The sequence below is a fragment of the Drosophila busckii genome, chromosome 3L (assembly GCF_011750605.1).
Source record: "Drosophila busckii strain San Diego stock center, stock number 13000-0081.31 chromosome 3L, ASM1175060v1, whole genome shotgun sequence".
Lineage (NCBI taxonomy): Eukaryota > Metazoa > Arthropoda > Insecta > Diptera > Drosophilidae > Drosophila > Drosophila busckii.
In genome coordinates, this window is record NC_046606.1 from 12,815,410 (window position 1) to 12,839,863 (window position 24,454).

At 41.5% G+C, this 24,454-nt stretch overlaps 6 protein-coding genes across 6 annotated transcripts; 4 read left to right on the forward strand and 2 right to left on the reverse strand.

Moving 5' to 3' along the window:
- Positions 1 to 10,636: 10,636 nt before the first annotated feature.
- On the forward strand, positions 10,637 to 11,649 carry LOC108600918 (chromatin modification-related protein MEAF6). The gene is made up of 4 exons (XM_017988795.2): positions 10,637 to 10,967; positions 11,028 to 11,241; positions 11,294 to 11,419; positions 11,479 to 11,649. Exons 1-4 carry the CDS (start codon positions 10,815 to 10,817, stop codon positions 11,634 to 11,636), a joined length of 651 nt encoding a protein of 216 aa, XP_017844284.1. The 5' UTR covers positions 10,637 to 10,814; the 3' UTR covers positions 11,637 to 11,649.
- Positions 11,650 to 11,848: 199 nt separating this feature from the next.
- LOC108600919 (protein lin-52 homolog) lies at positions 11,849 to 12,468 on the reverse strand. The gene is made up of 2 exons (XM_017988752.2): positions 12,075 to 12,468; positions 11,849 to 12,017 (listed from the first exon to the last, which is right to left on the reverse strand). Exons 1-2 carry the CDS (start codon positions 12,352 to 12,354, stop codon positions 11,869 to 11,871), a joined length of 429 nt encoding a protein of 142 aa, XP_017844241.2. The 5' UTR covers positions 12,355 to 12,468; the 3' UTR covers positions 11,849 to 11,868.
- An 82-nt stretch (positions 12,469 to 12,550) lies between these two features.
- LOC108600917 (transmembrane 9 superfamily member 3) lies at positions 12,551 to 15,214 on the forward strand. Its single transcript, XM_017988750.2, has 6 exons — positions 12,551 to 12,771; positions 12,875 to 13,432; positions 13,493 to 13,791; positions 13,852 to 14,286; positions 14,343 to 14,573; positions 14,641 to 15,214. The coding sequence occupies exons 1-6, from the start codon at positions 12,682 to 12,684 to the stop codon at positions 14,783 to 14,785; spliced, it is 1,758 nt and encodes a 585-aa protein (XP_017844239.1). The 5' UTR covers positions 12,551 to 12,681; the 3' UTR covers positions 14,786 to 15,214.
- A 1,193-nt stretch (positions 15,215 to 16,407) lies between these two features.
- LOC108597958 (putative cuticle collagen 145) lies at positions 16,408 to 17,441 on the forward strand. Its single transcript, XM_017984573.2, has 2 exons — positions 16,408 to 16,447; positions 16,510 to 17,441. Exons 1-2 carry the CDS (start codon positions 16,408 to 16,410, stop codon positions 17,439 to 17,441), a joined length of 972 nt encoding a protein of 323 aa, XP_017840062.2.
- Positions 17,442 to 19,047: 1,606 nt separating this feature from the next.
- On the reverse strand, positions 19,048 to 20,734 carry LOC108598960 (membrane-bound alkaline phosphatase). Its single transcript, XM_017985730.2, has one exon. The coding sequence runs from the start codon at positions 20,642 to 20,644 to the stop codon at positions 19,145 to 19,147; it is 1,500 nt and encodes a 499-aa protein (XP_017841219.2). The 5' UTR covers positions 20,645 to 20,734; the 3' UTR covers positions 19,048 to 19,144.
- Positions 20,735 to 20,851: 117 nt separating this feature from the next.
- On the forward strand, positions 20,852 to 23,574 carry LOC108600356 (alkaline phosphatase). The gene is made up of 3 exons (XM_017987882.2): positions 20,852 to 21,068; positions 22,031 to 23,181; positions 23,236 to 23,574. Exons 1-3 carry the CDS (start codon positions 20,954 to 20,956, stop codon positions 23,572 to 23,574), a joined length of 1,605 nt encoding a protein of 534 aa, XP_017843371.2. The 5' UTR covers positions 20,852 to 20,953.
- The last annotated feature ends 880 nt before the right edge of the window (positions 23,575 to 24,454 follow it).

Below are 24,454 nucleotides of genomic sequence, written 5' to 3' on the forward strand. Positions count from 1 at the left end.
GCTCGGCCAAAGCACAAGAAACTGGTTAGCTGACTTAACTGGCAAGAGAAAGATTCGCGCAGCGGCCAATGAAAGTATCTCGCAACTTTGGCCAACACTCTCTTGGCAAAGAATGCTTCTGCATAGATTTTTTTTTTTTTTTTGTTGTTGTACACTGCCTCTCGGCGCCGTTGCGGAAATGTTTATCTACATCTCTGGCTCTGGCTGTGGCTCTGGCTGTGGCTCAGTCTTTTCTGCAGTTCAAGCGAGTGCGTTGAACTTGCCAATGGAAAGGCACACATATACATGAACAAAGTGGAGTAGCAACGTTTGACGAAGACAAGACGCAGACGAGGCCAAAGCCGAAGACATATCGAAAGAAATGAAAATAATTACGAAGCTCCAAGCCTAAGCCGAGTTTTTCCTAAACTCCGCTTCGTCTTCCCCCACGCATAGCTCGACAAAAAAGCTGCCGTCACATTCGAAACTCCACACACGCACATTGCTCAACCTGTGTCTGCATCTGTGTGTGTGTGTGTGTGTGTGTGTGTGTGTGTGTGTGCTTGGAGCCCGTGCAGCAGGTTTGTCTGTCTTCTATGCTGTTCATTACATTTGTTACAGATTTCGGCTAAGCGATAAGTATGATCATCAAAACGCTATTACGATTCTATCTGCCTGGGGATCACCTGAGGGCATCAGCAGAGGCGCAATTGTTTCTACTGCTTGTTCTATTTTGTTCCTCAGGCCCTTACATGCTGGGAATTCTAATGTGCACACATGTTCTCCTATATAGGTCTCTTCATAATGCAAAAGAATTTCTTGATCAACTGCAGCCGATAAGTGGATAGCGCAATTTATAGCGCATCATTAGATTCAAACATGATGGGTGTGAATATTTCATAATTTTTTGGTTCTAGCCATAAAGAACGTTAAGCAGCGCGTGGGCGGCATTTATGGATTTGAGAATAGATACATGAAAAAACATATACATAACATGAATTGAAGCTAATATTTATTTTATTTTTGAATAAGGTAAAATTTTATTATATGTTTGTTTAAAACCAAAAATACTTTTATGCATCTTTTGTATGCCCAATTCTGGAATATGCTTAAGACTCAGAAGTAATGCACTATAAATGGCTCTGAGTCTGTTCTTTGCTGCTAAAAATTACTAGCTACGATTACTAAAATTATAATTTTGAAATGATAGCAGCACATAAAGGTTTTTTCATTCTTGTATTTTATTTAATTAATTATTTTAAAATGTTTCCCTTCCCTTGACTGTTGGCACCCCATAAAATAAATAAAAACACAACTAAAATAAATAATATTAATTGTGATGCTTTCAGTTTTATATTCTTTTGTTTTCATATCATAAAGAAAGTGTTAGCTTTGTCATTCTAAAATTCTGCTCTGATTCTAAGAAATGATCTCGAATAGTTGTGAGATCTTTTTTCGAGCTCATTGTTGTGCAAGTTCGCTGCTCCATATTTTGTTAGTTTTGCTGCCAAAAGTGTCGCAGACTAACGAAAATCGCCGAGATAAACAAACAAACAACAAGCAGAGAAGAAATGGAAAAGTCACCGCTAATTGTTTCAATCTTCGGCGTTGGAGGTCTTCAGTTCCCAGTCCACATTTGGCCCTTAATCAGACAGAACAGATATGCGGTCGCTGACTCACAGCGCGGATGGAACAGAATGGCTTTTTATGCATTGCGGTAGTTCTGGTAAAATTTCATAACGCTGGACAGTTGTAAATGCTTTAACTGTATGATGTGTGTGTATGTGTTGTGTGTGTGCTCGATTACACTTTCGTGCAGGGCTGTAGCCTTATCTATACAATGGCTCGTTGCCGTTTCAATGAAAGAACTCTTGCCAAAATTAAACTGAAACTGATAGATTTTGCGGAACACATGACTCAGATTGGGCCATCATGTTAAAATAGCTGTCAGTTCTTGCTTATCGCAGCAGCAGCAGAGGTTGATGGATGGACGCAGGCAAGGGGGGCGGCTGGGTGGTGAGCTCGGCTGGGTATTACAGAACTCTTGACTCTGCTGCTTGCTGCGCTGTTTACACGCCAAATTATTACAGATGAAAAACGAAATGCGTGGAGGCCCAAAAGACGCGACGCAGGTTCAACGACCGTTTTTGTAACATGGCGTGAGCAGAGCTCGGAGCAGCGCGCAGCGCAGTTGAGCGAACAGTAACAGAACCTTTAGCGAATAAGAACGCAAACGGCAAAAGCCACAGCCACATCGAATGTTCGTGTGCGTCTTGGCCAAGAAGACGCTTTTTGAAGCCGAGCAACAACTTTCACCAATTTGTTTTGCTTTCGCAGTTCTCGCTGATTCTCTCTCTGTCTCTCTCTCTCTCTTTGGCTGTCAATGCGCCAAAAGCGTCAATGCGATCAGTCAACAATGCGCAAATCAGTGCGTGTGTCTGTCTGTCTGTCTGTCCCTGTGTGGGCTTAGAACTTAGAGCTTAGACAAATAAATTTTCGTTAATAACTTTCCCATTAAAAACTAATAAAGACGCGCGCAACTTCCGCTTTAGACCAACTGCCGGAAAAGTTGCGCATTCGATTATAAATTTTTATATACATATGCATTTATTTATTTAGAACGTCACGTTCCCCGTCCACACACACACACACACACGCACACATACAGCTCTTGGCTAAGTCTAAGCCTAAGCTTCCTCTATTTGGTGGCCAGGCCCTCGCTAATCAAATGTGCGACGCACCGCCCGCTGCCCCGCTTAGCTGACTGTGGCGCACGTTCTGGCTGCGCGTTCGTCTTCCAGAAGCCTCCGCTTTGTAGCGGTTAGCTTACGGTACTTTTCGTTTTCATTGCACGTCAGCGCGAGAATGTTTAGCCTAGATTCAAGCGCAGGTTCGTTGAACGACTCTGGTCATTCGGGACTTCGTACTCTCGGATCTGCGTTGGCCGCTTGGTTGCGGGCTTCGTTCGTGCTGCGCAGAGCTCGGCAACGTATTTCGTCATGCGAAAGTTTAATGTCTAAAAATTGTCACTGTTAGTTCTGGCAGTTCGTTGCTAAGTTCTTTTGTTTTTTTTTTGGGGCGTTGCCGATGCCGTGTTATAGTGTCAATATTAGAGACCAGTGCTATCAAGACATATGGGCAATAATCACATTTGATCTAATTGCCTATGCCAGCTTATTCAATTTATGCCGCTCACTGGCAATTATATTATGCAAATCCTTAGCTCAATTAAGAGCACAACAGCAGCAGCAGCAGCAACAACAAAGCAAAGACGCTGAGAGCCACAAGAAGCAGTTAAAGCCAATGACCGCAAGTAACTTACATTTGAAAAATGTGTGCAAAAACACAGCGAAAGGAGCTGGCACACACACACACACAGAGACAGACAATGCAGCTGTAGAGTAAAAGAAAGAGAGGAAGAGAGAGAGAGACAGCTTAAGATACTCTCACGAGTGGATGCTCGCTTGCAAAACTTGCCGCTGCATTTTGCAGAATATAACAGTACCTCAGCGATAGCTGCAGCTCAGCAGCGCTGCATTGCGTCGCGTCGCGGTTCTATAGCCAACACACTGAGCAACAATTCTGCAATGTTATGCTGCCAAAGTTTGAACCCGGTAGACATATTCAAGAAAATTATTGAGGGAAAGGCGCATTGGCCATAGCTAAATACAAAAAAAATCAGTTTTGTTTATTATTGTTGCTATTGCAATTGCAATACGTGGGTTAAGGTTCTGATTGCGCCTTCACCACTTCTATTAAGCACCCAAAGCAACTTTTACATAATTATAAATGCTGCGGTAGATTATCTACATATCTAAGTCAGAATCTTAAGCACGTGAAAGTAATGAATAATTTTATAATGCAAAATTACTTTTAATTTCAAACAAACAACAAAATAAATGTGCTTGCATTATTTAAAATTTAGAAATTCATAAAAATATACAATTATTATTGTAATATATATTTTACTTTAAAGAAATTCTAAAATAATATAAACTATAGCTTGAGAAATATTTCTTGATCGTTGTTTAATATATTTTCTATCTTATTTATATTAAATAAAAATCGTTAGTACTATTTGTTATATTTTTCTGCTGCTATTGAAGCCATTTTCAATTGATATTGCTTTGCTGTTGTTTTACTTTCAGCATCTATCTGATATTTAGTCTTGGTCTAATAAGTTGGCGTACAAATCCCGTTTTTACTGTCTACTGCCATGCTTAATTCAGATAAAGACCAACTCAACGCGTCAACTTGCTTGTCTATCGCACAGATTTTTTGGGCCACACAAATTCACATTGGCACACATTGACCAACGCATTCGCAAATGTTATTTATGTGCGACTGCTTGTGACCTCTCGCTCTCTCGCTCTCGTGAGACAAGGCGAAATTTAAATTGCTCGTGGTAGCAACTATTGAGAAAATTTACCGTCAAATTTTTCAAGCACACAGCTGGATTGTGTTGCACGCTGCAAACTCTGCATCATATTAATAAAAACAGTAAAGTTTAACCACAAAATGCCAAGGTCCACACACAACAACAACAGCTACAGACCAGCATTGCACAAATGGCAAAAAATACAAAAGAAAACAATCAGAGAATAAGAATCCGTGACCTAATTCTTGCAACTGAAGTTGTCAGCAATCGGCAGTTATTTGATTTGCGCTGTTGCTGTTGCTGTCATCGCCATTGTAGCTGTTGTTAGAGTTAGTTGGCCTTTTTATACGCTAACGAGTCGAGGGTATAACGACATGGGCTACAGACAAGTTTTGCATACAAATAGTTTCATTAAATATTGTTGACATTAAGCTGGAGCCGCGGCATGAGAAGTTTTAATGTCATAAATAATGAAAAATTGGGAATAAAACTATTACAATAAAGTCGTAATAAAATAATAGAAGCTATAGTTATATATGCAGTATATAAGAAAATATATCTAAGCAAAGAAGTGCAGTGAAGCTTCTTTTATTCGTCAGCGTATTTGCTCTTTGCTTTGATTTTGTTTTTTTGATTTTAGCTATTCTTGTTTTTCTCTATGGCTGTCCCGGAAGTTCTATGCGCATGCGCAGCGCAGCGCGTCGCAGTCGCCGTCGCAGTCGAGGAACTGAGCTGGCAAATAACTGAAATTATGTTTCTGCTGCTTGCAGTCTAAGAAGAAAAGGCCACGTTTAAAAGAAATTGCAGAGTGCAGTGATCGTTTGGGTTCGATCGCTAGCTCAGCTTAGCGGGCAGGAGAGCTGGAGAGCAATTGAAACGTTCGCCCAGCGGTCATTGGGCGATTGACCGACTCGACTCGACTCGACTCGACTGTGTGTTGTGTTGTGTTTTGCTTTTCCTTTTGGCCAAAAAACTAAAAGCAATTTCCTTGCGGGCCAGATATGAAAATTACATATGATCGAACTTCCCAAGCTATAAAGCGAAATGTATCGCAGAACTTTTCCGCTGCGCCTCTGCCCCTGCCCCCCTGCGTCGCTGTGTTCGTGCAACCCACTCGATGGCTTGTTGCACGGCTTGGCCGCTTTTGTATGCTGTAACAGGAGCGTAATAAACACTCGTCTAACGGTGCTTTCTGCATGGCCAGAGAGTGTGCAACAGCAACAACAACAACAACAACAACAGCCATAGACAACTAACAAAGCTGCAAAACCAACGCGACTCTAAGTGAAATGCTCAAATGCATTATAACCGTACTTTTTACACACACACACACATGCAGCATTAAATTCGTCTATGTATACTACTTTTCGTTTTTTTTTCTATTTGGTTTGAATTCTGTTTGCATTGATATACAACCAAATTCAATCTCTGCGCCAGGTGGCAACAAATTGCAAATTGATTTGCGCTGATTTGAAATTATTGTTGGCCTCAGTGCATGTTTTTATAGATTAAACGATAGGCATAAATAAAGTATACAATAAACCGAATATAGTGCTGCAAGCAAGTTGAAGAACTTTAATTTGCTTTAATTAAGTTGAAGGATCTTTATATAAAGCTAGAAGATATAAACTCTCCATTTGTTGAAACTCTACACGCATATTTTGCATATAAATAATTGTGTGTATGATGGCAAATGTTGGGGAAATTGTTTATAATTATATGTTTAAGGCAAATTATTTTATAATAATATTTTCTTAATGAAAAAATATAAAAAAATAAAATTAGAAGAAATACGCAGCTGGGGCAAGAGTTTTGACAAACTTATGAAGAACTCAAGTAAGTGAATTTAAATATTTTCAATTTAAAACTAAAATTTGGCTTTATCTCTTTACAGGTGGTCGAAAGGTATTTCGCGACTTTCTGCGCAGTGAATTTTACACAACTTTTTGTTTTTACAATTAATGAAATTTAAGCTTTAATTTATAAGTTTGTTAACAGTCAAGAATTTGTTTATATGCAAATGATAGGCAAAGCTTAATAAATTTCATTAAAGCCCATTTGAATAATTTTAGCCTCGCTTGCTAGCCAACATTTTCCATCGACTTGGTTGTGGGGGCTCATAAAAATATTGAAATCATTGAATGGAAACTTGATATAATTGATTTTGACAAGTTCTTGCTGGTTCTAGGCAACTCTTAATATTGGTCTATTCATTAGATGTTGCCACCATATTGCGAATAGACTTGTTGAATTTATTTTTTTGGTCTCAAGAGAAAGCAGTTTTTTTTTTACTACTATTGCAGCAGCAACTGCAATACACACGCACACACACACACACACACACACAAACATAGAAACATTTGCTGCGCATGCGCAACGTTGTTTTTGTTTTTTTGCTTTTTTTTTTTGCGGCGTCTAGAATGCAATTTCTGTTTCTCTAGCGAAACGTTCGCTGAGCGCTTCTCTTTGTCTATGTGTGTGTGTGTGTATTTGAACTTTGAAAAGTGGGTGAATGTACAGTAATGTTTGCTGCATGCTGAATGCAACGCTGAGTTTGCAGCTCTAATGTTGTTGCTATTGCTGTTGGCAATTGGCAAGCAAAAAACGTGGCAAATTCGTGAGGCAACAAACGCTGGCGGGGCAAGCAGCACTTAAGCAAAAAGAAGTGCAGTCGAAAGGGCAGCTAACTATCGCATAAAAATATTAAACAAATATGCAGCAAATGCTTGTTGTTTGCTTTAGATTTAATCAACGCTTATCAGTTGCTCTTATCAGTTAGCGTTGATAGATTGAAGGCCGCAGCGTATCAAACATAAATTGGCACACTTATGCAAAGTCAACGACTCAGCACACACACACACACACATACAGACACTCTCGCACACAGCTACGCGCAGTCAACTAGTCAAAGTCGTTGTCTGAATGCAAGAGCCGCAGCTCAAAAGCGAGGCCGAAGAAATAACAGTTAACTTGTTTGGCGCGCTGCTTGAGCCGAAAGCCAAGCTGCGCTCAGCGTAGCTGTCTATGTGTGTGTGTGTGTGTGTGTGTATTGCGTTGCATAACTTTCATGCCAACACAGCCAGCGACAACGCTTCGCCTCAAAAGTTCATTCGCCTCATGCACTCCATTCGCACCACAGAGTCTTTCGCTCTTTTCTCTTGCGCTGACTGAGCGCTGTGCTCTTGGCCCGGCACTGGCGCTCTCAGTTGGCTCTTAGGCCTTTTCTTTTTGGCTTTTGATTGCTTTTCTCTTTTTTTGCTGCTGCTGCTTCTGCTTAAAGCTGGGCTTTCGTTTGCTTTTCTTTGGCTCATCAAACAGCTCGAAAACTTTGGGTTATGTCGCTTGAAAAGGAATGTTTGATATTGTTGTTGTTGTTGCTGCTGCTTGCGACGTTTTTGTGTGAATGTTTGTCTTGCTTTAACTGTTGTTGTTGTTGCTGTGGCGCATCTGAAGATCTGTGCGCCGATCTGTGCAGCATTGTTAAAGGTCAGTTCTCTTACCTAACTTTGATTGCATTTTTGTTGTTGGCTCTTTGGCTCACAAAATAAACGCTTGGTTGCTGTTGCTTAATTGGTTATGATGGGTTCGCTGACCTAGGCTTTGACATGGCCAAATGCAATTAGAAAAGGTGAGAAGTGTAAACAAGGCTTGAAAGCTTTAGAATTCTTAAAGACAGCGTTCTAGCATTCTTTGTTGCTTAACAATATTTTTGTTAGCAGCACTTAGGTTAGATACAATTAATGCAAACAATGAAATAAATAAAATAAATGAATAGCAATGCAAAATAAAACAAATTCAAACAAAATTACATTAAATTTGCCTTTGAAATATTTAGTTTTTATCTTGCTTTTGTATAAAATGTTGTTCTATTTTAAATTTGACCTAATTTTCATTAAAATTATTTCATATTTAGTTTAAAAAAAATGGCATTGCTTATGCCAAACATTGTAGCCTATGAATTTAGCCGAACTCATGCATTTATTTCAACAAAAGATCATGCCCACACCCTGTTTACATATTCAATTTTTATTTTATTAATAAAATAATACGCTGCATTATCACATTTGTGTATTATTAATAACAATTTTCATACATTAGCATTGCTCATTATACAATTTACGAATTCAATCAAAATTTTTAATGCCCACGCAAAGTTTTCAAAGCGAATTGCATGTCTAATGCAACAAACTACAAAAATTCAGCAAAAGCTCAAAGTGCTTAGAACTGAACAAAAAAAATGCAAGCGAGCCCCATAGCAAGCGCCAAGCTAAAGCAAAAACAAAACGCAAAGCAAACTGTGACGCCCCACTGTGAGTGAACGAACGTAAGAGCGTGAGTATTTGTTTGTATGTGTGTATGTGTATGTGAGAGAGAGGCAGCCAGCCCCCATGCTGAGCGGCAATGGCCGCGACAACAAACGAACGACATTCAACTTGAACTTTTTGCGCACTGTGCTTTGGCTCTCTGGCTCTCGCGCTCTCTTGCGCTCATTGGCGGCGTCGAATGCATAGAAAATAATCAAGATCAAGTTTCTTCCGGCATTTTTGCAACAACAACAAGAGCCAGAGCTTTTTTGTTTGCATTGCTGCAGCTTTTGTAAAGCCTTTTTGAGCGTGTTTGCATGTGTGTGTTTTATTTTCATGGCAAGTGCATTTTGTATGTCTGTCAGTCAGTCAGTCAGTCTGTTATGATGTCACTCACCCACCCACATTTGAAGCTTTTGTGGGCGTAGCGCAGCTGAAGCTTTTGCATTTGAACTTTTGTTTGCAAATTTGCAATTTGTTTGTTTTGAAAAGCTCGCGACGTTTGCCATTTGCAATTCATTTTCACTCGTGTTGGAAAGCGCGCATCTTTTTGTCGTCGATGGCAACAAACTACAAACATGCATATGTAGTACGATCTATGTGTGTGCGCGATTCTTGGAAAACATCGAAAACGCAACAGCAGTGGCAGCAACAACAAGTTGCAAGCAGCAAGTCGTGGCAGCAAGCATTGAACTCGATTTTGTTTTCATTGCCGCTGAATTTCTAAAACGCAGCTAATTAGTCGAGAGTGTTTGTGTAGTTGTTGTTATTGTTAACACCGCTGCTGCTGCTGATGCTGCTGCTACGCAGTAGTCGCTTCTTTAGCTGTGTTCCACTTTTCTGGCAGTTTTCCACTTTTCCTCAGTCACCGCAGCAGATTTCACACGCGGCCATGCAATTCATCATAAAAATTATTGTAAACTGCAGTCAATTGGCCAAGCTTATAAGCAAGAGAAGCAGCAACAGCTACACATGCATATGCTGCGAGGGGGAGTTGGGCAGATGTTTACTTAAAAATAAAAAACTAAATGAAAATAAGTTTTCCCAAGTCGCCCAGGCCGCGCCTTGTGTGTTTGTTTAAATAAAATGAAAGTTTTTTGCGCGCCAATCTTTGACACACATTGCAGACAGTCAGTCAGTCAGTTAGTCAGTCAGCCAGCGAGTCAGTCAGTCAGTCAGTCAGTCCATCAGCCTAATCAGTCAGACGTGGCAGTAGACTTTGCTTTGCTTTTGCAACGGTCGTTGGCCGTTTCGTTGATCGCTGTGATTTCATTTTCTAATGCTTTGTCGCCATTGCGTTCGATATTGTTTTCTACCTGCTCTGGATTAAGTTTTTGTCTGGGCCAAAGATGGGCATATGAAAAGTAAGAAAAGCGCATAAAGCGCCACTAAATAATATCACGCATACGCCGCTTATGACGAGCGACGCGCGCGTTGTTAAAAGTGAAATAGACAAAGCGACCCATACAGAGTGCGTGTAAAAGTAAAAGAGAGTCTCACGCAGCGAAAGGGAGCGCAAGCTTACGCTCCCAGACACCAGCAGCTCCCACAGCGCTTCACTTTTTGTTTTTCGACAGTTCAACAAACTTTTTGGGCAACCACTTAGAAAGAACTTGGGTCAATAAACTATGCTAGCCACGGTGCTGATCTGCTGCTGCCACAGATGATGATAATGATGATGATGAAGAGGATGATGGCGCTTGTTACTTTGGCTTTTGTTTGATATTCACGCATTTCAAATGACCGACAGCAGAGGTCAATGGCAGACGCACTCGAAATGGCTTTGCATGCTAAGAGTGGCCATTGTAATGTAATTGCGTAGCAGAGTCTAAGCAGAAGACGTGGTCTTCCAACATGCTTACATTTATTTCTGACAGCGCCGAAACAATAGCTTACTAATTCTGTTTTGTTAATGTATTCTGTTTTGTTAATTATTTTAAATTTTCAGTACTTATCATTTTCAAAATAACTGACTCTTTAGTTGCCAGCGCCATCTAGCGTTCATTCCTTAAGATGAATATACATTGTACATGTGGTGGCGTGGCGATAAGTCCTGGCTATCGTTTGGTAAGCGTGTTTTTGGCAACCCTGTCTGTATACAGCACGAGAAGTTAGTAAACAAATAACTAATTTTTACTAAATAAACACAAAATATGAGTTCGCCGATAAATAAAAACTCCAGCGAGACTAATAACAATGGCAATAAACCTAAGAAAGCAGGCAAAACCAATTCTACAGCGAAGGGCGGCACTGTTGACACCCGTTCAGAATTGGCGGAATTAATCAAGAAGAAGGCAGAGACTTCGGTAAACAACAAGCTAGCCAACTTGTAAACAAAACATTTTTAAATCATTTGTATTACATAGGAGCAATTGGCTAATCTAGAGCGACAGATTTACGCTTTCGAGGGCTCCTATTTGGAGGACACACAGCTCTGCGGCAATATCATACGCGGCTGGGAACGCTATCTTACCTCCAACAAAGCAACAAACTCGAAGGCAGACAAACGCAATCGCAAGTTCAAAGATGCAGAACGTTTGTTTTCAAAGTCCAGCATCACTTCTATGGCTATTTGTAATCGTAAGTGTAGCAAAGATTATAACTGTACATAATCTAATCTAAACACTTGCAGCTGAGCGCGCCAGTGAATCGGATTCCATAACCAATGAAGATTCCAGCGATAATCAGATGTCAATTAACCAAAATACGACAACGGCACACGATGGCGCTACCACAATCAAATCCCAAGACGAAAAGGGTACTGTGATACAATTTGTTTACGCAAATTACAACTAATAGCTTTATTATCTTTTGCAGATTCACCACATCGAAACGACAGCAGCAGCGTTCCAGCCAGCAGCAATAAGGAATTGCTAAGCACACCCACTTCCACTACCAAGAGCAAATTGACTTCCAACTCTAGTGCGACAGCCAAGAAAAGCGGGCATATCAATAAGAAAATTAGGCATAGGTGATGCCGTCGACGCTAAGCTGATTGCAGCTTAACATAACAGTCTTCAATCAATTTAATACTTATTGCGCTCAAGCACGCGGTTTGATTATAAATGTCTATATTAAAGTAATGCAGTAGAGAATGTAAGAACGTACATGGAATACTATTTCGTATGTATGTACAAGAAAAGAAAAATGCATAAATTCTAAATAACTACACTGGCAACTGAATTCTTATACTGTATGTTGGTCTGTTTAGGGATTTGCCTTGGCTATGCAATCGAATATGCCCAGCAGCTTGCCTCGCGTCATCTCCTTCGACTCCCGGAGTCCCAGCTGATAGATTTCATCATGCATAGACTTAATCTTGTCTATCAATTGTGATGGCGTCAAGGCTGCTAGTTCTGCAAGTTTTAATGTGTTTGTTATTAGTATTCAGAGCAAGTGCAGCTGCCACCTACGGTTAATTTTTGCGATGTCCGCTTCGCTTTGCCCAGCATGAGTACTGGGTGTGTGTATTGGTGTGTCGCTTGAAGTGAGAAACCGCTCCATGCCGGGCAAACGCTCTGGCCACTGTAACGGTGAGTCTCTCAGTGTTTCTAACGATAAGAGCTCTTCCTCAGTGGGTTCCGCATCGTTGCTGTCTCTTCTAGTTATAGGTTTGCTGTCTGCTGCTTCATGCTCTGTATTTTCGCTTCCTTCCGAAGGTAGCATTTCAATTCCCGGTTCCAAATTTTCCATTATTGCTAGGGCTCGGCCGTAAATACTTAATATTTTTAATATTCCACACACATTAAGCTTTGATTTGTTATTAAGTGGCAATTTTCAGTTATGGTGTGTTTCAGACATGATACCGATAAGCAACAGCTCGATAGGCTATTCACAAAATTTATCGCTAATCGAGTGGAGAATCTTTCGTTTTTCGCATTCGGTCACACTAATCGAGAAGGCTATCAAAAATATTAGTTTTTATTCTTTGGTTTCTTTGACAAAATATAAGCTGGAAAGCAATACACAACAGACAGGAGCAGGTTCTGGCAGCGCTCGACAAGAATAGCAAGTTCCGCAATGATGACGTCAAAGGCGGCAGTGATTTGTTTATGTCTGCTAGTTAGTAGCTGCTACGTGTCGGTGTCGGCAGACGAACACAATCATAAGGTTAGTATATTTATACTTGCTAACTGCGTTAGTATGCCTGCTTTTGCAGTGTGGCACTTTGTCGAGTTACCTGTGTAACGGTTCTTCCTCGTTCCTCTTGCAGTACAATGATAAGGAAGAGGTAGTGCTATGGATGAACACAGTGGGTCCGTATCACAATCGGCAGGAAACGTATGCGTACTTTTCGCTGCCGTTTTGCAGTGGTGGCAAGCCATCCATTAGCCACTATCATGAAACTCTAAGCGAGGCGCTGCAGGGAGTCGAGCTGGAGTTCAGTGGTTACGAAATGGAGTTCAAGTCGGATGTGCCGCGCACAGTAGTCTGCATGGTGCATCTCAACGAGGAGAGCGTCAAGGCTTTTACGTATGCAGTGATGAATGAGTATTGGTATCAAATGTATATTGATGGCCTGCCCATTTGGGGCAAGGTGGGTGAGCGAGATGACAACGATGGCAAATATTATATACATACGCACAAGAAGTTCGATATCGGCTATAATGGTCAGCAAATTGTGGACATAACGCTAACAACGGAAATGCGCGAGGAGCTGAAAGCTGATTCCAAAATCAAGTTCTCCTATGAAGTCAATTGGAAGCCCAGCAAGATTGTGTTCAAGAATCGCTTTGACAAGTACCTAGATCCCAACTTTTTCCAGCACAGGGTTAGTTTGCCACAAGCAGCAACAAACAGCAGCTGCTTAAATAATTTATTCTTTACGCAGATACATTGGTTCAGCATCTTCAATAGCTTCATGATGGTCATCTTCCTCGTGGGCTTGGTTTCGATGATTTTGATGCGCACGCTACGCAAGGATTATGCACGTTATAGCAAGGATGAGGAAATAGATGACATGGAACGCGATTTGGGCGATGAATACGGCTGGAAGCAGGTGCATGGTGACGTTTTCCGCACTCCACCCAACTCGCTGCTCTTCTCAGCACTCGTTGGCGCTGGCTATCAGCTCATCTCTGTGGTCTTTTGTGTTATTATGTTTGCTATTGTTGGCGAACTGTATACAGAGTGCGTATGCAGCTGAACAAATTGTTGAATTGGAGTTGAATTGTAACTTTTGTATTACAGACGTGGCTCAATGCTGTCGACTGCCATCTTTGTTTATGCTGCCACATCACCCATTAATGGTTACTTTGGAGGCTCGCTCTATGCACGTCTGGGCGGTCGCTTGTGGATACGTCAGATGCTCGCCTCAGCATTCACTGTGCCCGTTTCAGTTTGCGGCACTGCCTTCTTTATTAACTTTATTGCCATTGGCTATCACGCCTCGCGTGCCATTCCCTTTGGCACAATGGTGGCCGTCACCTGCATTTGCCTATTCGTCATATTGCCGCTGACCTTGGTAGGCACTGTGGTTGGACGCAATTTGGATGGCCAGCCGGACTTCCCGTGCCGCGTCAATGCAGTGCCCAGGCCCATACCGGAAAAGAAATGGTATATGGAGCCATTAATCATTGTGCTGCTGGGCGGCGTGTTACCGTTTGGCTCTATCTTTATTGAAATGTAAGTTCAGCGAGCAATTAATTAGACTCGTCTATAAAATTTATCTTATCTTGCAGGTACTTTATTTTCACCTCTTTCTGGGCATATAAGATCTACTATGTCTATGGCTTTATGTTGCTCGTCTTTACTATACTGACTATTGTAACCGTGTGTGTTACCATAGTGTGCACCTATTTTCTGCTGAATGCTGAGGATTATAGATGGCAATGGACGAGCTTTATGGCAGCCGGCTCTACGTCTATTTATGTGTATGCATATTCATTTTACTACTTTTTCTTTAAAACCAAGTACGTAGCTTCAACTAAATACCTAACTGAATTGTTTAATAATTTATATTTCCTTGCTTGCTTGCAGAATGTTTGGTCTGTTTCAAACGGCTTTCTACTTTGGTTACATGGCACTGTTTAGCGGCGCAATGGGCATCATTTGCGGCACCGTCGGCTATGTGGGCACAAATCTGTTTGTGCGCAAAATCTATTCCAATGTAAAAATAGATTAAGTTCTTTTTTGGCTGTAGCATACCCCAAAAAGCTAACCACTTACAACTGTATTTATTGTGTAGACTTTTAGTTAAAACATGCATAAACATCTTGTGTTCATATGCATGATGCCGTTTTGCTCGAAACCATCTCTCATATCGGTGTAAATTTTGAAACCAAACAGCCCAAAAAGTATCTCTCAGATAGAGCAACACGCATATGCATGTGTATATAACAAAAGCTGTTTGCATATACTATACATACATAAATGGATGTATGTATATATAAATTAATTTGAATGCTCCATTGTGAGTGAACTATTAACAAATGAAAACAAATATCTATGCAATTTGCCAATGTGACTACAAATTGCTTACGCCAATTAAGTTTATATACAATGCAGAAAATGTGCTGATTAGCAATAGTCTCTAAAATTAAATTAATAAAGTCAAAATAATTTAAAAGATATCGACAAGCCTCAAATGCAACTCGAAAGGTAATTGTGACTTAATCTAAGGTAAGTAAGACTTACTTGCTGCCAGCTCTGTCCAGGCAGAGCTGAGGTGCTGCCAAGCTTTGTAGCGCGCCTTTATCGGATACAGCGCTAGAAAGTCGCTGGCCAAGTTATCCAGAAACCATTTGAAGGGCTTGCAGCCCAGAAGTTGACACAGCGCTTTTTGCTGCTTAAGTGAGCCAAACTTGATTTGGGTTAAGTGCGGCACATTGGCATACAGCTTGTTCTTCTATTCATCCAGCCAGACCTCGGCTACGCGTCTATAGTTCTAGATGAAATAGTTTAAGTAAAAGTTGCACACACACACTTACTTCAATGACTTACTCTTGATACAGCTTGACTGGCACTGCTGCTAGACTTTGTTTATGCTACCTGATAGTTGTCTGTAAAGACAACTGCTCCCACTCTGGAGCAGGGCACTTCCAGTATGTGCTGTTGTAAGTACAGTCAAGTTAGATTAGCTGGTGACGCATGCTTGAGCAGCATAGATAAGCCACACAAATGGAATTGGAGAACACTTAAGCTACACGCAGCTAATTAAATTCGAAAGACAGCCCACAAGACAACTCATTCTAAATTTATTTTGATTGCTGCGCATTTTATGGACTCGTTTATGTTACCAACAAATTTAAGCAAGTAACCAAATTATAAGCGTATGCATAAGAATGAAGTGTTGCATGACACAAAAGAAACTTTTTTATGTTGACTGCGTGGGGCGTGTGCCGCAGTAAACATCAACAGAAGAGAGACAAATGTAAATGCCATTGATTGACTCAAATTTTTGTTTGATGCAACTGTGAAAGAACCAGGGCGACATAATTTGATACCTGGGCCATGTTGTCAAACGTAAATAACCATAGCTGTCAAGATGCTGGTTACCTGCTATGCTCTCCTCTATTTTGCAGCTGCAGCTTCCAGCACGATTATCAGATGCGAGAACAGTTAAAGGTAAAAAGCGGTCCGGGCTCAGAGCTCAATTATGTATATATGGAAATGTTATGGAAAATCAATTTCGACTAGTTACGAATAACATTAAAATTCTAGCTTTTCTTTTACCGCTAACGCATATAAAAAGCTTTAGCTGCGCGAGCGCACAAAGTAGTCTGCTCTTGACCGCATGGATACATCATGGAACACTCGCAAGCTCTACTAACTGCCGTGCTGCTGGGTAAGACACACAGAAAGAATTTCCTCATTCCATCCAGATTTGTCTATAAATAATCCTTACAGTTGTCTGCTCTACTGTGGGCGCCACTTTATTGAACTGCAATTGCGAACGTGGCCCGCCAGGACCGCCAGGACCTACGGGGCCAGCAGGACCACGCGGTTTTCCCGGCAGGCCCGGCTTTTCGGGCTTTGGCAAGAGCACCTGGAGCGATCAATTTTCTTTTTCACCATTTGGTGGCTCAGCAATGAATGGACCTATGGCTGGCCCTGAGTTTGGACCGCCTCCAATGTTTGGCGGACCCATGGCGGGACCACCCATGATGGGACCTATAGGACCACCAGGACCTCCTGGACCACCTGGTTACTGCTTCCCCTGCCCCTTCAACGGTGGTGGCGTCGGTCCCTTTGGCGCTGGTGATCAGAATGTTGCTCAGGGCATTTCCACAGCCATTGGCAACCTGATTATTGTGCCTTCAGCTACAAATGGACGCGCTCAGCTCTTCCGCATTACACCAGAAGGACAAATAGTTAAAATCGAAAACAACAATGATCTTTACAACGAGGCATTGCCGCCCAGTCTACAGGAATTGTTTAGTCTGCAGGCGTCTGTGCCGCCCACAGCTGCTACCATTAATGAAATTACGCCACCCAGCCAGGAGCAACTTGAAGAGACGCCGCCTGAGGATCTGGACGAAGCTATGTTTGCCGCTGCTGCAGATGAGGCTGAGCGCAAGAAGCAGATACGTGGCAATGGCAACACCGGAAGCACCGACTGGCGTCGCATTTTGCTGCTCGGCGAACGCAACAGTCCAGTCAAGTCGGCAGCCAATGAGCCCAGCGCGACTGTCAAGATCGAAGACAGCATGGACAGCTTCCAACGTGCACTGGCTGATCTTAGACAGAAATATGCAGCGCTCACCAAACCAAAACAGCAGCAACAACAAATACAACAACAGGCACGTAACCAGAATCAGCGATATAACATCATAGGCTAGACACATTAGTCGAAATGCCCACTCTACAGTTAAGACTACACTTAGAGATAATAACAAACATGTACTGATTACTTCTAAATGGCATTTGAGCTGGCCGCCACCGATACAAGAATTTATAGATTTTGAATTTGTCAATGAATAATGCTTAAAATGTTTGCAAACATCAATGTTTACTCATATAAGTTGCAACTAATCTTTAGCCAAGTTTATTTCAAAATTGCGTAGGCAGGTCAGGGGAGTTTGTGAATAATAAACGAATTTATGGCACTAATAAATTTTATTTGATTTTTGGCAATGCTTAACTTTCCATGTTGGCAAGTACAGTTCTCTAATAAAAATGCACTCACAGATAAGATTTAGAAAGTTGTTTTCCCAATAATAGATTAAAAAGTATTATTATGACCATCGTATAAAGGGGCCAAGTTTCAAAATTTTAATTATACTACTCACCAGAGCAAACTGCAATCAAAATAGGCCAGCAAACCCACTGAAAAATAAAGTTTTATATTCTAATTAATTTATTTTCTTTAAGGTTTTTTTTTATGTTTATAAAAGCACGATTTGCATATTTATTTATTTATTGTAACTTAGAATTAGAATTTTTCAGCGCTGCTTCAGACTTGAGAGCTGCCTGCTAAGTTAATAGACTTTAATAGAAATAATTGTTATTCTAAAAGCAACTACAACTTTTTTATTGCTTGGGTTTAATGCTTAATTCATTCAATAAACCGTCTGTATACATAATATTATGTCTCAAGAACATATGTTCGCTTTAACTAAGCATGACAAGTGTAAAATTCAAGAGCTCTGCACACTTTATTCACGTGTAATTTAAAAACGTTACTCAATTCGATTAGCTAAGTTTATAATCGCTTTAATCACGTTTTACTTTCTTTATTTTCATAGCGCTCATTAATGGTAATAGCTAGTTTTAGGGCAGTATAAATTTTTAATTATGCTTGCGATAAGTTGGCAAATTATGGTATAATAAATTGTTTGAATTAATCATTTTTTAACCAGTTCTATAAATACAAATTTGCTGAAATTATTTTGGATATAAATTTTTTATTAGCAAGTACATTATTTTAATGTAAGTATATATGTAACGATTAATTTGCTTTCTTTACAAAATCCTCTATCATTCATGTTCATTCTACATTCTTGCAGTACGGTTTGCATCAATTCATCAATGAATTCACCAATGCTAAGTATTTCAAAATTGTATGAATGCTTAAGTAATGCAATTCTATTTGCTTTAAGCACTTGAACTCAAGTTTATTGCTTAAGATTAAGAAACAAAGCAGATTTTGGCGAATTTACTAGTGAGCAGTCCCATTGTTAACTTCATCAATGTTTGCTATAGACAGCTAAGCAAAGCTCTCAACTTATAACCAGAAAAATTATTAGTAAACAGAAATAGAATTTCAAGCTGAGCATTGAATTATTGAGAATACTTCACTGCATGTGAACTCCCTTTTTGTCAGAATCCAGCTTCTTGTTATGAATAATTCTTAAGAAAATAAAAGCAGCGCAACTATGAAATAAATATTTGTTTATATTTTTATAGAGTCGATGCAGCTATTTATGTACATTACTAATCTAATCACTGTACTTTCCATTAAAAAAGTACAAGCTGTCAAATTATGATCTTATGAAAGTCCAGTAGCTGTAGCTTCTTGAGTATTGACCACATGATAAGTTAATCAAGCGAATGCGTCATTAGATGCAGACTGATCACAAGCTGTTTGGCCAGCACCCACGCAAGCGGCGAATGCCATCATATGAGGAATGGCATTCTGCTCATAGACGCCTGAGAAGAGATGAGCCCAGGGACCGGAAGCAAAGACAGCGACATCCTCGCCGCCATGCGTTTCGGACTCCAGCGGCGCTGTGGCTGGAAACACTTGATAAGCATCGCCGGCGCCAGGGAACTCTTTAGGCTCCACACGCTCATGCAGCGTCATATTGTAGTATTCCTCAAAGCTTTTGCCATTGGCATAGCTGATGGGCAAGTAGGATTTGCCATCGCTGGCATTGCTCTTGGCTGGACTGAAGACGTCGCTGCCACGCGCTTGATAGCCGCCCAGACTGAAGGTATGCGAGTGATCTGAGGTCACAACAATCAGCGTATCCTGCTCGCTGGTTAGCTGACGTGCCAGCGCCACTGCCTTGGACAGCTCCACAGTTTCATCCAGCGCTATGCGCGCCATTGTATCGTGATGTGAAATATCAATCTTGCCGCCTTCAACAAACAGAAAGTAGCCCTGCTGCTCGCTCTGCAGCAGCTCCAGCGCCTTCTGCGTCATCTCCGCTAACGTGGGCTCAGTGTTCTTCTCATCCGCCAGCTGCTCCAGATGATAGTGCATATGACTCTTGCTGAACAAGCCCAGCAAGCGATTCGTCTCGTTAGCTTTGATGCTCTGCAGCTGATTGCGATTCTTTACATAAACATTGCCTGCAGCCAGTTGCTCAAACTCTGCAGGCAAATCGCGTCCATCTGTGCGTTGTCCCTTGGAGTCGTGCTCCGGATCAAAAAAGTTGCGTTTGCCACCGCCTAGCATCACCTTCAAGCGACTGCCTACCTCGCCATGTATCAACTGCAAGGCAATGTCGTTCAGCGGCTGCGCTGCAGCGCCGCAAGCTTCATTAAGTCTGGCGTCGTTCTCCCACTCGCGATCTGCTGTATGCGCATAAACGCCAGAAGGTGAAGCATGTGTTACACGCGTGGTGGTGACCAAGCCCGCTGCCTTGCCTGCATCCAGCGCCCATTTGCCCACAGAGTAAACATGATTGCTGGCATTGGCCATGGCCACGCAGTCGCCGCGTTGTATATGCGCATTGACGCCAATGGTGCCATAGTTGGCCTTAACGCCGCACAAATATGAAGTGGAGGTGGAGGCAGAGTCTGGCACCATTTTATCCACGCAGTAGGTCTTAGACAAACCCGTATGGGGAAACTGCTCGAACGACAGCTGCAGCTCCTCGCCGCCCATGTAACTGCGCGCCGCTGCCAGCGTAGCCAAGCCCATGCCGTCACCCAAGAAGAGTATTATATTCTTGGCGCGATTGGTATTGCGCACTTGCTGCAGCTTCTGCAAAATATGCTGCCGACTTGCCTGCAGCCAATACTCATTGCGCTGCTCCGCCATATTGCTCCTGAAGCTACGCTGCGCACGCTTCAGCTCCGGATGCATATAGTCCATCTCATCCTGCTGTTCAGCCAGCTGCGCCGGCACTGCAGCGCTCCAAACGCAAAGCGTCAGTGCAAGCAGCAGCAACGTTCTTAGCTTCCACATTATTCAACTTCAACTACAGTTCAATGCTTTGATACGCAGCTATTTAAGCAAAACCCTTGAGTGCTGTCATTTGGCCACTTCAGATTAGTCAATGAACCACTTGAGATTAGCGCAAATCAAAATAAAAAAGCAAAACCTTTACGCTATATAACGTAGTCTACTTAACTGTGTTCCAACAGTCTCAACTCAACTGTCCAAGCAAGCAAGTCCCGAATAATGCAGCTCAACGTTAGTAAATTCGCAATCGTTCAAACTTTGGCCTTCTCGCTGCTTTTGTTGTTGTGCCCAGCGTGGGCCGCGTTATATCGCGACAACGAAGACGCAGATGATGGTAAGCACTTGAAATTAGTTGCGCTAATTTTTGGCAGTTTGTTATCGAATGACATTAGTGATTAGTGTACAGTGCGTCAGAAAAGTTAGAAGCACTGCGACCTACAAAGCAAATAGAGCACGTAACTTGTTATCAAAGTTAAGTTAGCATAGCTAAAACTTAAGTATACGCAAAGCAAAAGTGTTTCAAAATGAATTAGTTCAGTTAATAATTAATTAAACACTTTCATTTGTTAAATAATTAAGTTTGGTTTCTTATAGCATCGTAGTCGTTATCAAAGTCAATTTGAGCGTATCCAAATAATAAGTATACGCCAAACATTTTTTAAAAATCACTTGCATTTGATAGCATTTAAATTTTATTATTGTTATCAAAGTTAAGTTTGGCCTATCCAAAAAATTAAACGGGTAAATACGCCAAAAAAAACGAAAGCATATACTAACTAATTTAGTTAATAAATTCATTTATTTATCACTTTCATTTGATTTAGAAATAAAATTAGTTTCAAACAGCAACAGTAATAGTTTCAAGGCTAATTAGTTTCCAAATTGAATTCCCAGTTTATTTTAATTATTATTCAATATGTTACCGAATTAACTTTGCAATAACGCTGTGCCAATAATTGTTTAACTCACTGTAGCTGAACTTGAAATATCGTAAAATATTTATTATTAACTTTTAAATCATATAAAGCTAATTGTTTTTGTTAAGCAACAAGAATAAATGCGAATTAAATTTTACTGAAAAGTTAACTAAGAGTTACATTAGCAAAATTGTGCATAAGCTTTTAGTTAATGTTTTTGCTTGTGCGTTAAGCACGTGAAATTAATTATTGAACTTTACTGCCAAAGCAAATGCCGATTTGTTGGTGATTAGCGTTCATAAAGAATTTATGGGCCATGAAATTTAGTTTTCGTTTATGATCTCAGTACTAATCTTGAAAACGTGTTGAACGCATGCAGCTCAACATCCTCGTCTGCGGCAGTCACGCGATTACGTCGAGTTAAAAGAGGAGCTGGACAGCAGCTACTGGCATGATAAGGCACAGTCCATATTGGCCGATAAGCTGCGCCAGCAGCAGCAGCTGAACGAGCAGCGGGCGAAGAACATAATTTTATTCTTGGGCGATGGCATGTCCGTGCACACGATAGCGGCGACGCGTGCGTTTATGGGCGACAGCAGTCGACAGGTGTACTTCGAGCGATTCCCCTATGTGGGGCTGTCCAAGACGTACAGCGTGGATGAGCGCACGCCGGACTCGGCGGCTACAGCGACGGCTTACTTGAGTGGAGTGAAGGGCAACTACGGCACCATTGGCGTCAATGCGCAGGTGCAGCGCAAACATTGCCTGGCGGCCACCAATCCCAACACGCATACGCAGAGCATAGCGCAGTGGGCGCAGCAGGCGGGCAAGTGGGCGGGACTGGTGACGACAGCGCGTGTAACACACGCTTCACCCGCTGGCGTCTATGCGCATACAGCGAATCGCAACTGGGAGTACGACAGCCAGATCACCAAGGACAACTGCAGCGCTGAGGCGAACGTGGACATAGCACGCCAGCTGGTGGAGTGGCCAGTGGGTCAGCAGCTGCGTGTGGTGCTGGGCGGTGGACGCGCCAATTTTCGCTCGCGCCAGCTGCGCGATGAGCAGGGCATTGCAGGCAAGCGCAAGGACTCACGCGATCTGATCAAGCAGTGGCGTGAGCAAAAATCGCAACTTGGAGCTGCCGGTCAGTACGTTTGGTCACGCAAGGGTCTGCTCGATACGGATCTGAGCAAGACCGATTATCTGCTGGGACTATTCAATGTCGATCATTGTCCGTATCATGGCGATCTTAAGCGCGATCGCTTGAGCCTCGCCTCGCCCTCGCTAACTGAGATGACTGAAGCGGCCATTAAACTGCTCAGTCGCAATAAACAGGGATTCTTTCTGTTTGTTGAGGGAGCACGCATTGATATGGCTCATCATGATACCAAAGCACGCAAGGCACTCGAGGATACGCAGGAGTTTGCGCGTGCTGTTGAGCTGGCGCGCAATTTGACATCCGAGCAGGACACACTCATAGTCGTTACCTCAGATCACTCGCATACCATGTCCTACAATGGCTATCCCGTAAGTACTTCCTTTTCTACAATTGAAATGCTTATTCATCTTTAATCTTTATAGCAACGTCGCCAAGACATTTTCTCGCTTGCTCCCAATTTGGCCACAGATGAGAAGCCCATGACCATTCTCTCCTATGCCAATGGACCTGGCTATAAAAATACCTACGATGCTGCTGGTCGCACGGATTTGTCCAAGCGCAATCTTAGCTCTGCTGACTTTGAATTCCCTGCCACAGTGCCCCTCAATTCGGAGACTCATGGCGCTGAGGACGTCGCTGTGTTTGCCTCTGGGCCCTATGAGCATTTCTTTGTGGGCAACTATGAGCAGACAACTATTCCAGCGCTAATGGCGTTTGCCGCCAACATAGGTCCTTTCGCGGAAGAAAATATAAACAAATAAATGTTATGAATAAAATTGTTTTACATTCAATTTATTGGTTTAATCAAGTCATTATTATCAGCACTTAGCATTGTTGTTAATAAAAGATAACAGATGTCCAGAAATTAATTTTCCCATGGAACCTCTAAGAATTCTGTACTCTGTACCAGCAATTCAATCTTGCGAGTATTAGCGGGGCAATTCAATTTGAATATACAATACAATTCCATTATTTTGTTTGTAAAAAATATTGCTAGTTATTTATAACTAATTGAAAATATTTTAAAATTTTAAACTAAACCAACTGCTTTTAAGCTTTGATAAGCCTTGTCTACTCAAAATAGTCAGAATTCAATGTTTAATATAATTTTAGGTTCTTTTAACAATTGTAAAAATTATTTGTATTTAAAAATTTTGAGTATATGTAATGGAAACAGTTTATAGTTTTTAACATTTATACAATATTCAGTATATAAGTATATGAATTATACTTAGTATATATAATTAGAAATCAAAGCAATGAAAGTACAGTAAATGCATCTGTTATAGACTAAATTGTTCAAACTAGCTTAAAAGATTAAGTAAGTAAATATATTGGAATTATTATTCTTGCAGAGCTCGTAGGCTCGCCCACAGTCCATGCACTACTGACCAGCAATTGGCCTTGCTTGCTGCCTCCTACTCATGTGGGCTGCTCTGCTGCTCTTCGTTCTTCTCATGCTAGTGAGAGCTGCTAGTGTCTTTCGTTCGCATACGCTCGATCGACTGCCGAAGTAGAGCGTCGCTGCTTTGTTGCTTAGAGAGCGCTCAATGCATTTTACGCTGTGGGTGGGGTGGGTGTTGTTTTGACTAAAAACTAAGCATGAGAGCCAGTCCGCTGATTTAGCCATAAATGTTCTCA

What these genes read in the sequence shown, in the direction of transcription:
- LOC108600918 (XM_017988795.2), top strand. Translation starts at nt 10,815, where the DNA reads ATGAGTTCGCCGATAAATAAAAACTCCAGCGAGACTAATAACAATGGC. An exon ending in TTCTATGGCTATTTGTAATC is followed by an intron (nt 11,242 to 11,293) that starts GTAAGTGTAGCA and finishes AAACACTTGCAG; the next exon opens with CTGAGCGCGCCAGTGAATCG. An exon ending in CAAATCCCAAGACGAAAAGG is followed by an intron (nt 11,420 to 11,478) that starts GTACTGTGATAC and finishes TATCTTTTGCAG; the next exon opens with ATTCACCACATCGAAACGAC.
- LOC108600919 (XM_017988752.2), bottom strand. Translation starts at nt 12,354, where the DNA reads ATGGAAAATTTGGAACCGGGAATTGAAATGCTACCTTCGGAAGGAAGC. An exon ending in GGACATCGCAAAAATTAACC is followed by an intron (nt 12,018 to 12,074) that starts GTAGGTGGCAGC and finishes TAAAACTTGCAG; the next exon opens with AACTAGCAGCCTTGACGCCA.
- LOC108600917 (XM_017988750.2), top strand. Translation starts at nt 12,682, where the DNA reads ATGATGACGTCAAAGGCGGCAGTGATTTGTTTATGTCTGCTAGTTAGT. An exon ending in CAGACGAACACAATCATAAG is followed by an intron (nt 12,772 to 12,874) that starts GTTAGTATATTT and finishes TTCCTCTTGCAG; the next exon opens with TACAATGATAAGGAAGAGGT. An exon ending in GGCTCTATCTTTATTGAAAT is followed by an intron (nt 14,287 to 14,342) that starts GTAAGTTCAGCG and finishes CTTATCTTGCAG; the next exon opens with GTACTTTATTTTCACCTCTT.
- LOC108597958 (XM_017984573.2), top strand. Translation starts at nt 16,408, where the DNA reads ATGGAACACTCGCAAGCTCTACTAACTGCCGTGCTGCTGG. An exon ending in ACTAACTGCCGTGCTGCTGG is followed by an intron (nt 16,448 to 16,509) that starts GTAAGACACACA and finishes TAATCCTTACAG; the next exon opens with TTGTCTGCTCTACTGTGGGC.
- LOC108598960 (XM_017985730.2), bottom strand. Translation starts at nt 20,644, where the DNA reads ATGGACTATATGCATCCGGAGCTGAAGCGTGCGCAGCGTAGCTTCAGG.
- LOC108600356 (XM_017987882.2), top strand. Translation starts at nt 20,954, where the DNA reads ATGCAGCTCAACGTTAGTAAATTCGCAATCGTTCAAACTTTGGCCTTC. An exon ending in CAACGAAGACGCAGATGATG is followed by an intron (nt 21,069 to 22,030) that starts GTAAGCACTTGA and finishes GAACGCATGCAG; the next exon opens with CTCAACATCCTCGTCTGCGG. An exon ending in TGTCCTACAATGGCTATCCC is followed by an intron (nt 23,182 to 23,235) that starts GTAAGTACTTCC and finishes TAATCTTTATAG; the next exon opens with CAACGTCGCCAAGACATTTT.